The following is a 13672-nucleotide window of genomic DNA, read 5'->3' on the forward strand; positions in this document are numbered from 1 at the left end:
ACCATCATGTGCTAACATCAAAGACAGGAAGATGTACGGGCTTCCAGAAGAGAGAAGACAAGTGGCTCGGACAAAGAACTGAGGGGGCTGGAGATAGGGTTCAACCGCATGGCCGGTGATTGAAAATCTGAGTAAATTTCCAAACTAACTACCAACTTTACAAGACACACAGGCAATTAAAACAAAGGAGAGAAGGAAGCAAGGGAGGAAGGGAGGGAGGAAAAATTAAAACGTATGGCAATGCAAGCAATACATTCCAGATTGTGGGAAAGTGAGGGTAAACAATGCAATTCCTTCAAAAACAAAGTGCAGAAGACAGTGACATAGGCAGACATGGCTCACCTCTTCGCATAACCGCATCAAAATTACAACTAAAATATAGAACCACCATCACTCAGGAACATCAGAAATCGTGTTGAATGGAAGTCTGACAACTATGGAATAGAAGAAACCACATGTATCCTGACTGGTAGGAGGGGCGCAGACACAGAATGCCCTGGCCCCACAACCACGTGGATAAAAATTTGGGAGGGCTATTTCAGGAGTGAAGAGTCCCAGACCCACGCCAGGACCCCAGTCCAGGGTTCCAGTTCCAGGAAGATAAGTCCCCACAACTTCTGGCTGTGAAACCAGTGGGGATTGAGTCAGTGCAGGAGGCTGCTGGAATCCTAAGCAGTTCCTCTTGGACAACCCACACATGGACTCAACCACTCAGACTCACTCCCTCTGAGCTCCAGCACTGCAGTAGAAGCTTGAAGCGCACCAGTGGTATATAGGGAGAGACTGAAGTGTCAGGCTCGGGGTGAGCACAGGCCATTGTCTCCTTGCTGAGTCCTCCCTGCACAGAGCCAGTAGGCTGGTGCCACAGCTGAGACTCCATCAACCTGGCTAACCCACCTTGGAGATCCACAAAGGCTCTACCCCACCCAACTTACAGGCCCACCCAAGCTGCTTTTCCAGAAGAACGGCTGGTCTTGGCCCCTAAATCCTATCAAACAAGCAACAGCTGGTTTCAGTGAGCCCTAAAGGCAGACAGATTAGACTCACAGCTTGGCTTCACTCGAGAGTCTCCCTGCCCAGCACAAGTAGCAGCCATGTCAGATTGCTTTCCAGCTCAAGCAGGGTACCCCGGGCAAAACACAGGTGGGGACTGACCTTGACCTGCACCACCCAGGACACCCCAGGGCCAACACACTCCCTGGACAGCTACAGACCATGTTGGAGCACCACCACCCTGCCCCTGTGCAACTGATCCTCCATGGAGGGCAGAGGTTGGTGCTCAGTGGTCACAGCCAGTCCTTGCAGCTGACTGGTCTGGGTAAATCCCTCCCATTGATCTGCCAACAGCAACCAAGACTCAACAACAAGAGGAGGGTGTACTCAGCCCAAATAGGCATTTGCACCTCAAGGACCCAGCTTGGGTGATAGGGGAGGCTGTGCAGGACACCTACTACATTAGGGCACGCTGCCAAGACACAGAGTGAAGGGAGCTCTACCTAATACAGAGACACAAACATAGGTAAGCTGCTAAAATGAGCAGACAAAGAAACATTTCCCAAATGAAGGAACAGATCAAAACTCCAGAAAAATAGCTAAATGAAATGGAGATAAGCAATCTATCAGATTCAGAGCCCAAAACACTGTTTATAAGGCTGTTCACATAACTTAGTGAGGACCTCAGCAGCATGAAAAAGACCCAGGCAGAAATGAAGGATACACTGGTTGAAATAAACAACAATTTACAGGGAAACAACAGTAGAGTGGACAAAGTCAAGAATCACACCAATAATTTAGAACATAAGGAAGCAAAGAACAATCACATAGATCAACAAGTTGACAAAAATAATCCATAAAAATGAGGTTAGTGTAAGTAGCCTCTGGGATAACTTCAAGAAGTCCAACATTTGCTTCATAGGGGTGCCAGAAGGAAAAAAGAATGAGCAATAAATTGGGAACCTATCTGAAAAAATAGTGAAAGAAAACTTCCCTGATTTGGTGAAGGAAATAGACATGCAAGCCCAGGAAGCACAGAGAGTCCCGATTATGATGGATGCAAAGAGGCCCACTCCAAGACACATCATAATTAAAATGTCAGAGGTTAAAGATAAAGAAAGAATCTGAAAAGAAGCAGGAGAAAAGAAGTTATTTACCAGATGGTTGCCAGATGTGAGGGGGTAAGGGGAGAATGGGTGAAGAGGTGAGGGGATTAAGAAGTACAAATAGGCAGTTACAGAGTAGCCATGGGGATGTAAAGTGCAGTATAGGAAATGGAGAAACCAGAGAACTTATATGCATGACCCATGGACATGAACAATGGTGGGGGGATGATCTAAGGGAGTAAGGGATGCCCAGTGGAGGGGGGCAAAGGGGTAAAATAAGGACAAGTTTAATAGCATAATCAATAAAATATAATTTGATAAAAGAAAACATGCTAAATGAAAAAAACAGACACAAAAGATCCACACATTATACTATTGTGTTACACTTAAGTGAAGTGTGCAGAATAGGAAAAGTCAGAAAGTAGGTGAGTGGCTTCAGGGGTTGAGGAAGGTGGGGAAGAGGAATGACTGCTTGATAGGTAGAGGGTTTCTTTTGGGGAACCCAAAACATTGTAGAATTAGATGGAAAAGTTGTACAATTAGATCGTATTAAATATATTCAAAACCACAGTATCATATACTTTTGAAAGATACATTTTATGATATGTAAATGGTATCTCAGTTTTTAAAATTCAATTCACATACAGTTTTATGCTCTTTACAGTGAGAGCCACCTGAAACAGATGCTAAAACCATGTCAGGTCCCTCCTGCTGAGGGTCTGCTGTCTGCAGCAGAGAGCAGGGGAACTTGGAAATGGCCCCCACCCCACAGGGACACAGAGGTAGAGGACAAGTCACTCCTTCATGAGGGAAAATCATTATCAATAAAAATGGCCACTCCAGAGTTTCACAAATAGCATGTATTGACCACATTTATAACAGAATCTCACCCACATTCACAGAAACTCTATACAACCAAGAATCCCCCGATGATAAGCAATTTGGATGGAATCTTGGGTGAGAACAAAGTGATCTGAGAAAACGGTGGCTGTCAACCTTTGCTATAGACGGTGGGTATGATTGACATTTTTGTTGATGTTCTGATAGTAGCTGAAGATCCCAATTTCAAGCCTCCCAAAAATGGCTGGAAAGCAAAGAGAAAGGCAGTTACCAGGACGTTTTCCCCAGCTGAGCATACACAGCCCTTGCAGCACCTGTCAGGAAGCCTCCATGGGGAGGACTGTGGTGGGTCCCCCACAGTGGAGGGGGGTGCCCCCAGGTCCCCAGTGTGCTCAGTCCTAAGGAGCCCAGGCAAGAGAGGGATGCGGGGAGGCGACACCAGAGTGTAGTCTTAGCTGCTCACTTCCCCGCTACTGGATTTCAGGAGAGCCACTCAACCCCTCAGAGCCCACTCTGTCCTTCTTCAGCAAGGAGGGGAGTCCCAGCTTTGCAGAACTGGAGAAGAATGGAATGGAAAGCTACAGCAGGTGTGATCGAGAAGGTGAGTGCTGGACCACTGCTCCTCGGGACTCCCCGTTGGGAAGGTTCTGAGCTCGCCCGCCCACCTGAGGCCTCCTCGGTTCTAGCAAGTCTCTGCCAGGCCATCTGATGGGTGACTGGTGGCTTCTCCTCAGATAAGCTGGTTGTGTTAGTGTGGGGTACCTCACAGGGCATCCCACCTACACTCCAGCCAGACAGGATATCTCTCCAAACAGTGGACCACTGCCGGCATCCGCAACTCTCCTTGTGGCCTACCCTGACCAGCTACTTAACGCTCAAGTTTCTTTGTTTGCTCTTCCCAGAGTGGGCAGAGGGGAGTCCAACTAAATTTGACATCGAGTTAGCAAGCGTAAAAACAAAGATGATCTTCACGAAAAGCAAAGGGGGAAAGTTGCACAGTGCTGCCCTACGCATGGTCACAGGTCAGACCAAGCTGGCAGACCCCCTGCCCGGCCCCTTCCTGCGAGCACAGGCCCTGCAGTTGCGGCCCAGGTCACTCCTAAGCGAACGTGCATCACAGGGTTGTCTGTTACCCCAGGGAGTCCAACACCAGGGAACAGACAAGCAGGACACAGGGCAGAGGGACTTCCACTTCTGGCCACGGCAGAGTGACAAAGACAAAGCTAACCTGCCGAAAACTAGACAACTGGGGAAACGATACCTACAACTGTTTTCGGGTACCAGACATTTTCTAGAATATTCCCCTTACAATTACATGGACGAGGCAATTAAAAAGCAAATAAGTTAAAACATGTAAATTAGAATTGCATAAATTTACATATTAATATGTATCTGCATGTCATCTATTTACACCGTGGTGTGTTGGAAAGCAGTTGGGCTGGATAGGGATAATGTTTGGGAAACATGAGTGAACTAGGGCAGGGGAAGTTCAGAGGAGGAGGAAGGGGAGGGAGACTTTTTCAGGGGAGACTGAAGGAAGAAGCTGGGTGTGGGGAGGCCCCAGCTTGAACCCCAGAGTCACCCTGGAGGCTGCTGCAGGAGGGACTCAGCAGCTTCCGGGTGAGAATATGGAACCTGGTCACGGTTTGTGGGGTCCAGACTGGGTCAGGGCTTTCCGACATGGAGCCTCTGTGGTTGGGGCAGGGCTGGGGGACAGGCAGCCAATCCCCACCCCGAAGGTGTGCTCCAGCCCCAGAGGGCCCACGGGACGAGCTGGCTCTAAGATACACTTTTAACACTGGCGCGATGAAAACGTATGGGGACTGGAGCTGGTGGTCTTTGGGGGCCAGAGAATTGTAGAACTGGGTGACAGAGAAGAGGTGAAGAAAGAAATGTGGGCAGCCCCAAGGTGTCCCAGTCCCCACCATCAGCTCTATCATATCTGCGTGGCTCTTCTCATTCCAGCCAGGTTATCATATTATCATATTAACCTGGCTGGAATGAAAAGGCACCTGCATTGGGTATGAACAAAACTCTGGACAGTGATAACAACACCCATTTGTCACCCTTTTGTTGAACTACAGCCAAGTTCTCCCACATCCTAGACTCAACTAAACCCCAGCAGACCCTGGGGGAAGCAGCCCAGGGAGTGAGATGGGCCCAGGACACCTCTGCCCCCACCCAAGCCTGCTTACCGAATGACAGCAATGACCCTCCAGACATCCTGGAGGAAGGCCAGGAGGCCGAGGCAGAGAAGCAGTAGGGAGGTCTGGGGACCCTCTCCCCTCCCCTGGGCCAGCGGTCCATCCTGGGGAGGGGCCTGAAGCTGCAGACACTTGAGGCAGAGGCATCTGTTGCAGCAGATCCACCATCCGTTATGCTGGAAGCGTGAGTCCAGGGGGGTTTCTAGGAAGAGAAAGCAGGTGAGGCCCCACCTGGGTGTGAGGACAGACCCATCCTACGTTTGTACATTGCACACCAGACAACCCTCCAGAACCCAGGGCAGGAGGCCAAGTGCCCCAGCAAGGGTGGTCACAGCCCCAGGGTGTGGATGCTGAGCCAGCACTCCTGGAGATGAAGAGGGCTGTTTACTTATTTCCAGGGTGACCGTGGGGCCACCTGGCTGTTTTTTCAGTCTTTATCTTTTAGAGCTGCATACTGAAATATTTATGGATGAAAGGAGGCAATTCAGCTGGGATCTGCTTCACATTAATCTTTTTCTTTTTCTTTTTCTTTTTTTTTTTTTTTTGAGGGGTAATTGGAGTGGTGAAGCTCCGATGAATCCAGGTTGGTGAGGAGCTGATGACTGGACGAGGGCGATGGGAACATGGGGTTTATCTGCGTATTTGAAATCTCCCATAACTAACAGTGAACAGCAACCACAACCACCAGTGAGATTCCAACGACTCCACCCCCCTGACACTCTCCAGCTTGCTCAAGACCTGCTGTGTTCAACACGTGGCCTTCTGGTATTACAACTCATTTATTTTTATTTTACTATTAATATGCTGCACAATGAAATGTAACTCTAATTATACTGATACAAAGGTGCACTGTTAATATAAAATGTAACAAATATATTTTCCGTATAAGAAATTCTACCACAGTCCTGACCAGTGTGGCTCAGTTGATTGGGCGTCGTTCTGCGAAGTGAAAAGTCACAGGTTCCATTCCCAGTCAAGGCATGTGCCTGGGTTGCAGGTTCAGTCCTCAGTCTGGGCATGTACAAGAGGCAAGTATCGACGCTTCTCTCACATGTTGATGTTTATCCCCTTCTCTTTCTCTCTCCCTTCCCCTCTCTCTAAAAATAAAATTCTGTTTTTAAAGAAATTCTACCACAAAAGCATAGAGAAGAAAAGTATATAAGCCCTCTCTTTACAAGGAAAATACAGGAAAAGAAATATGGATTTTTCTCTTTAAAATAGAAATCAGCTGGATATGAGGCCCAGAGAAACACATTTTTCGGTCCTCTGTGTGAAGCTCGGGAAGAGACACATGCTAATTCTCCTTGTGCAGTGAGACTGCCCTCTCAACCGTGGCCTGTGAGCCCCTCGGAGGGCTTGAAACATCGTGAATATAAACTGCCTGAAGTATAAGATCGTAGCTGGAGTAAAAGTTGATACTGTTTTTTAACAACGTATCAGTTGATACATATGATTCAAAAATAAACTGAGCTTAAAGACACCGAGTATTACTCAAAGCCAAAAACAACCAATAAAACAAACCCATAAATGTGTGTGATTATATGGTTAGAACAGCAGATTCTCCTACTGTTCTACTGGTGTAGCTTTTTTTAAAAATTTCATTTATTTATTTTTAGAAAGAGAGGAAGGGAAGGAGAAAGAGAGGGAGGGAAACACCAATGTGTGGTTACTTCTCACGTGTCCCCTACTGGGGACTACAACCCAGGCATGTGCCCTGACTGGGAATCGAACCAGCGACCCCTTGGTTCACAGGCCAGCACTCAATCCACTGTGCCACAGCAGCCAGGGCCTGGTGTAGAGTTTTTTAAATAAAGTGATTTTTGGCTCTTTTACCTGAAACTAGAGCCAATGCCTTGCTTCCTGTTTGGTTCATTATGCATCCCATCTCTCTTTGTGGGGCCTTTACCTACCCTCTTTCCAGCCTCATAGGTTATCGGCAACTGTCAGCTCAGACACACACCACCCAGCCCTTATCTACGCCCCTAACAGGGCTACTCCATTAATGGAGCCCTACTGTACGGGTCACAGAGATTTGCTTCTGTTCTTCTCTGGTGCAATGTGCCGGGGGGCCCATTGCATTGTCCCTAACAGCTGCACACTCTAGGTGCCATGTTTCCAATACACCCCCACTGATGTCCATCCTCCCACTGAGAGGTACTTATGTTGTTTCCAATATTTTGCCGTGGAAATCACTGCTGCAGGCAGGCGTGCACGTGGGAGTGTCTCCAGACACGACCCAGACGTGGTCTCGCTGGATTAGGTTAGTCACATCATGAAATTTGATAGACACCTCCAAATCGTCCCCCTGACAAAGGCTGTGACAGTCCCCACTCCTCCTCATTCTGTTGCTTTTATAATCAGGAAAAACGTGAATCTTTTGCAACACGAAGAAGCGGGTGTGTTGGGTAGTGGCCGTTCATTTCCCAAGCACTCTCCCACCTAGCGCCTCTTGGGCCCTGACAGGGCCACTCAAATCATTCACCCATCACTGGAACCCTGGTGACCTCTCGGATCCATCCTTCCCCTCCTGTGTGTACAGAATCCGCCAAGCGGTGCCCACTACGCAGTCTGGCTGCAGCATGCCAAGGGAGGACGTGGCACAAGCCCACAGCACACACCCACTCCTTCACTCACATGCAGTGCCGAGAAAGCAGACAGGTCGCCGTCGGCACTGGAAAGGCACTTTGAGAGCAAGTCCAACCCACTTGTTTTACAGACAACAAATGGGACGGTCAGGGCGCAGATGCCACCTACTCGTGCAGTGTGACATGAGTGTGTAACTGAATCTACGTGCTGGGCCACAAATATGCACGTACATGAATACACTTTGTCATGAATATATACTGCATCGTGAACATGACTATGTATTATGTCTGTCATGAATATGAATGTGTACATACTAGGCCACAAACATGAATGTATGAAGATACTGTGTAATGAATATACACATAAATATAATGTCACAGACACACAATGTGTTATGAATATACAATGTGGGAATGTGTACTATGTCATGAATATATAAACAGATATACTGTCATAAATATATGTATATACAACACACACTCACACACTATGTCATAAATTATAGATGATTAGAACTACAAAAAATCATGTTAAACACCATCTAACTCCAAAAAGAAAAAAAAAGATTAAAAAAATACCATCTCCACATCCTTGCCAGCTCTTATTGTTTGTTGCTTTATTAATGATATCCCAGCTTCTGGCCAAGATGGAGGCGTAGGTAAACATACTGCACCTCCTCGCACAACCAAAAGAAAGATAACAACAATTGAAAAACAAAAAACAACCAGAACTGACAGAAAATCGAACCGCACAGAAGTCCAACAACCAAGGAGTTAAAGAAGAAACATTCATCCAGACCAGTAGGAGGGGTGGAGATGGGCAGCCGGGGCAGACAGAACTCGCAGCAATGCAGCAGCTAGTGGACCCAGAGAGGCAGCGGACTGTGGAATGAATGGGGCGGGCAGTGCAACAGCTAGAAGACCCTGCGGCCCCACATTCGTGCATACAGAAACCGGAAGGAACCGCAGGGGAGTGAAGCAGACCACACAACCCAGGGCTCCAGCACGGTAAATAAAAACTCAAACCTCTGATTGAAAACACCCTTGGGGGGTTGAGGCAGCAGCAGGAGAAACTCTCAGCCTCACAGGAGAGGTCGCTGGAGAGACCCACAGGGGCCTAGAGTGTGCACAAGCCCACCCACTTGGGAATCAGCACCAGAGGGCCCCAATTTGATTGTGGGTAGCGGAGGCAGTGACTGAAATCCGCCGGAGAGTGCAGCAAGCGCAATTGCTCCCTCTTGGCCCCTCCCCCAAGTATAGTGTCACAGCGCAGCAACCAGCGTTACTGCATCCTGGTGAACACCCAAGGCTCCTCCCCTTTATGTGACAGGTGCGTCAAGACAAAAAAAAAAAAAAAAGGCCCAAATGAAAGAACAGATCAAAGCTCCAGAAATAATTCAACTAAGCACTGAACAGATAGCCAACCCATCAGATGCACAGTTCAAAACACTGGTAATCAAGAAGCTCACAGAATTGGTTGAATTTGGTTGCAAATTAGATGAAAACATGAAGGCTATGCTAAGAGAAACAAAGGAAAATGTACAGGGAACCAATAGTGAGGCAAAGGAAACTGGGACTCAAATCAACAGTGTGGACCAGAAGGAAGAAAGAAACATCCAACCAGAAAAGAATGAAGAAACAAGAATGAAGAAAAATGAGGAGAGGCTTAGGAACCTCCAGGACATCTTGAAACGTTCCAACATCCGAATTATAGGGGTGCCAGAAGGAGAAGAGGAAGAACAAAAACTTTAAAACTTATTTGAACAAATAATGAAGGAGAACTTCCCCAATCTGGCACAGGAAATAGACTTCCAGAAGTCCAGGAAGCTCAGAGAGTCCCAAAGAAGCTGGACCCAAGGAGGAACACACCAAGGCACATCATAATTACATTACCCAAGATTACACAGAAGGAGAGAATCTTAGAAGCTGCAAGAGAAAAGGACACAGTTACCTGCAAAGGAGTTCCCATAAGACTGTCAGCTGATTTCTCAAAAGAGACATTACAGGCAAGAAGGGGCTGGCAAGAAGTATTCCAAGTCATGAAAGGCAAGGACCTACATCCAAGATTACTGTGTCCAGCAAAGCTATCATTTAGAATGGAAGGGAAGATAAAGTGCTTCTCAGATAAGTTCAAGTTCAAGGAGTTCATCATCACCAAGCCCTTATTACATGAAATGTTAAAGGGATCTATCTAAGAAAAAGAAGATAAAAAATATGAACAGTAAAATGACAGCAAACTCACAGTTATTAACAACTACACCTAAAACAAAAACAAAAGCAAACTAAGCAAACAACTAGAACAGGAACAGAGCCACAGAAATGGAGATCACATGCAGGGTTATCAACAGGGGAGTGGGAGGGGGAGAGAGGGGGAAAAGGTACAGAGAATAAGTAGCATAAATGGTAGGTAGAAAATAGACAGGGGGAGGGTAAGAATAGTATAGGAAATGTAGAAGCCAAAGAACTTATAAGTATGACCCATGGACATGAACTATGGGGGGGAATGTGGGAGGGAGGGGGTGTGCAGGATGGAGTGGAGTGAAGGGGGGAAATGGGATAACTCTAATAGCATAATCAATAAATATATATATATATATTTAAAATGACATCCCCTGCACTGTTGGTGGGAATGCAGACTGCCAAAGCCACTGTGGAAAACAGTCTGGCATTTCCTCAATAAAATTAAAGATGGAGCTCCTTTTTGGCCCAGCAATTCCACTGCTGGGATTATACCCTAAGAGCCCTGAAACACCAGTTCAAAATAACCTATGCACCCCAATGTTCATAGCAGCCTTATTTACAATAGCCAAGTATTAGAAACAGCCTAAGTGCCCATCAGCAGATGAGTGGATTTAAAAACTGCATACATTTACACAATGGAATTCTACACAGCACAAAGGAAGAAGGAACTCCTACCCTTCACAACAGTGTGGCTGGATCTAGAGATGATTATGCTAAGGGAAATAAGCCAGTTAGTGAAAGGCAAATACCATATGATCTCACTTACAAGAGAAATCTAATGAAGAAAATAAACTAATGAGTAAAACAGAACCAGAAACATGGAATAGACTGACAGTGGCTAGAGGGATGGGAGGAGGGGCATAATGGTGGAAAGAAGGGGAAGGGATTAGTCAAAGAACATGTATGAATGACCCATAGACATGGACAACAGTGTGGTGATTGACTGTGGGGGTGGGGGGTGGGCTGGGCAGATGAGGGCAAAGGGAGAAAAATTGGGACAGCTGTAATAGAATAAACAATAATAATAATAAATACCATCTAACTCCAGATTGCAATTTGCTTTCAACCTAAAGCCAATGCTGATAGATCGGTAGAGTCTGAGGGTTCCCTTGGGTCACTGAGAAAAGATGGTGGGTGATTAGTGATGCCTGATGGTAGTAAGCGTAGGAGAAATGCTGTGTGTGCCAATCTGTGGACGCCTCTGTGTTACAGGCATCTGGGATGACTGAAGTCTCCCCATCCCCATCCTGATGGGCACAAGACCCTGCCTTCCCAGGGCAGACTTACCTTTGATGTCTTTAAAACTCTTCTGCCTTTTCACCACCTAAAAGAAAAGCATGTGGGAAAATGTGTCCACCCCAATTACCCCAATTTGTTCTGGAAACCTCCAAAGGGAGCATTCCCAGTGCAAAATGCCAGCCCTGGTCTCCTTTTAAAAGGACTCTGGGTCTTAATTCTGGGAACGGTTTACTGCCTGATGATGGAAAACCAGCACCTGGAATGTGGGGGAAGGCAGTAAGGAAGCTGCTAACTACCACCCAGGGCACACATGGGAGGAAAGGTACCGGGATGCGAGGAGGGCTGGACCTGGCCAACCTGCACTCACTGCCTTGGAACCCACAGCTCTGGAGGAGCTAAGCAGAGCAAGGAGTGAGAACAGAAACTCAGAGCAATGGTCCTTCCCTGACACCTCCCACCACCACTCTCCATGCCTGCTGGGGCTGGGGCTAGGAGCACAGGATGCTCAGACAGGCTAGGAGAACTGGAAGGGGGTAAGGGAGGAGGGGGGTGAAAAGGAGGAGACAAGGAGGTGAGCAAGTAAGCCAAGTGGTGGAACAGAGAGAAGAGGAGGAGGTGGAGGTGGGAGAGAAGAAGGTTACAGGAGAAATGGTAGGAAAGAGGGCGGCAGAGACAGGCACTCTATTCAGAGGGCAGTGTACCCCCTTCCCAAGCCCCACCAGGACACATGGCCTGGCCATCCCATACGCTACCTCTGTGCTGCTGTGCCATGGCTTTCAAAGGACCCCTCCCCACAGGACACCAGTGGAGGCCTCTGTGGGGTATGAGCCCAGCACCCTCTCCCCTCACCTCAGGATCCCTCCCAAGGCCCACCCTCACTCACATGCCTCACTGCTGTAAAAGCCCCCCCTCTTACCTTCTTGTAAGACCTCACAACCTGGGGCACCCAGTAGGGCATCACAGCCTGATCCCTAGGCACCGGGAGGCGGCCTCCAAAGTGGTGACTTGGGTGGGAGCACGCCTTGGTGGCTTTGGAGACGTCCTCTGGGACCATCTTTTGGATCTAACAGAGAGAAAGGGAAGAGAAGGTCCAAAGAGGGATGGAGCTGTGCCCCAGACAAACAGCCTCAGGGGCAGAGCCTGGTGAGCCCCTTTCTACATGCTTCCCACAAGCACAACCAACCCCCCAGCTGAGGAAGCAGGTCCCCGCTTCCTGGCATTCTGGGGCAGGAGGCACCAGCACCTCCATGGTCTCCCTGTCCCTACCCAGATGCCTGATCCCTAGTCCTAACCCTAGATCCTAATGTTTAACCATAGTACCTAGTCTAAACTTGGTTAGTACTAAGATGGCAGAAGAAATGGTGGGAAAGAGGGCAGCAGAGATGGGCTCTCTCTTCAAAGAACAGTGTACCCCCCTTCCCAAGCTCCACCAGGACACATGGCCTGGCCCCATCCCACACGCCACCTCCGTGCTGCTTTGCAATGGCTTTCAGAGGGCTCCTCCCCACGGGACTCTAGTGGAGGCCTCTGTGGGCTTAGCCCAGCACCCTTTGCCCTCACCTCTGGGTCCCTCCCAAGGCCCACCCTCATTCTCAGGCCTCACTGCTGTGTGAGCCTCCTTCTTACCTTTTTGTAAGTCCTTAAGACCCGGGGCACCCAGTAGGGCATCACAGCCTGATCCCTAGGCACCGGGAGGTGGCCTCCAAAGTGGTGACTTGGGCGGGGGCATGCCTTGGTGGCTTTGGGCATGTCCTCCGGGACCATCTTTTGGATCTAACAGAGAGGAAGGGAAGAGAAAGTCCAAGGGGGCATGGAGCTGTGCCCCAGACAAACAGCCTCAGGGACAGAGCCTGGTGAGCTCCTTTCTACATGCTTCCCACAAGCACAACCAACCCCCCAGCTGAGGGAGCAGGTCCCCCCTTCATGGTATTCTGGGGCAGGAGGCACCAGCACCTCTGTGGTCCCCCTACCCCACCAACCCACCACCTGCAGGGGCAGGACACAGAGGACACACAGGTTGGAGGCAGAGACCTGGCTCTGTCCTGAGCCTGGCAGCCCCCAGGAGCAGCCCTTGGGCACAACATTCAGCCCCCCAAGCCTCAGCATTCTCAGCCTCACAGAGGGCTCTGCTAGTATTTTGACAACATCGATCAGAGTCTCAAATGGACTGTCTTTGATCCAGCAATCCCCCCCTGGACTGTATCCCAGGGGGCTCGTGTGCATTTGCAAAATGTGTGCACAGAACTTTCATTGCAGTATTGGCTGTTGTGACCAAACTGCCTGAATGCCCACCAATAAGGAAAAATAAATGACAGGACAGGGCACAGGAGGAAGTGGTGTGGCCTTTGGCAACAATAAGACAGTCTAGTCTATCAGGATGTGACGTTAAGTGGGAAGTGCAGCCTTGTAAGTGCAGCATGCTACCATTTGCATTTTTAAAAGAATATATGTGTCATATTGCTTT

The 13672-nt window shown here is 48.4% G+C and overlaps 1 protein-coding gene across 1 annotated transcript; it reads right to left on the reverse strand.

The window, feature by feature from the left end:
* Window positions 1–2994: 2994 nt before the first annotated feature.
* Window positions 2995–12972, reverse strand: C12H16orf95 (chromosome 12 C16orf95 homolog). The gene is made up of 5 exons (XM_045185383.2): window positions 12835–12972; window positions 12125–12271; window positions 11257–11293; window positions 5135–5345; window positions 2995–3183 (listed from the first exon to the last, which is right to left on the reverse strand). Exons 1-5 carry the CDS (start codon window positions 12970–12972, stop codon window positions 3165–3167), a joined length of 552 nt encoding a protein of 183 aa, XP_045041318.2. The 3' UTR covers window positions 2995–3164.
* Between the last annotated feature and the right edge of the window lie 700 nt (window positions 12973–13672).

Source organism: Desmodus rotundus, chromosome 12, assembly GCF_022682495.2.
Source record: "Desmodus rotundus isolate HL8 chromosome 12, HLdesRot8A.1, whole genome shotgun sequence".
NCBI classification, from domain to species: Eukaryota; Metazoa; Chordata; class Mammalia; order Chiroptera; family Phyllostomidae; genus Desmodus; species Desmodus rotundus.

What these genes read in the sequence shown, in the direction of transcription:
- C12H16orf95 (XM_045185383.2), bottom strand. Translation starts at nt 12,972, where the DNA reads ATGGTCCCGGAGGACATGCCCAAAGCCACCAAGGCATGCCCCCGCCCA. An exon ending in TTGTGAGGTCTTACAAGAAG is followed by an intron (nt 11,294 to 12,124) that starts GTAAGAGGGGGG and finishes CTTTTCTTTTAG; the next exon opens with GTGGTGAAAAGGCAGAAGAG. An exon ending in GAGTTTTAAAGACATCAAAG is followed by an intron (nt 5,346 to 11,256) that starts GTAAGTCTGCCC and finishes TTCTCTTCCTAG; the next exon opens with AAACCCCCCTGGACTCACGC.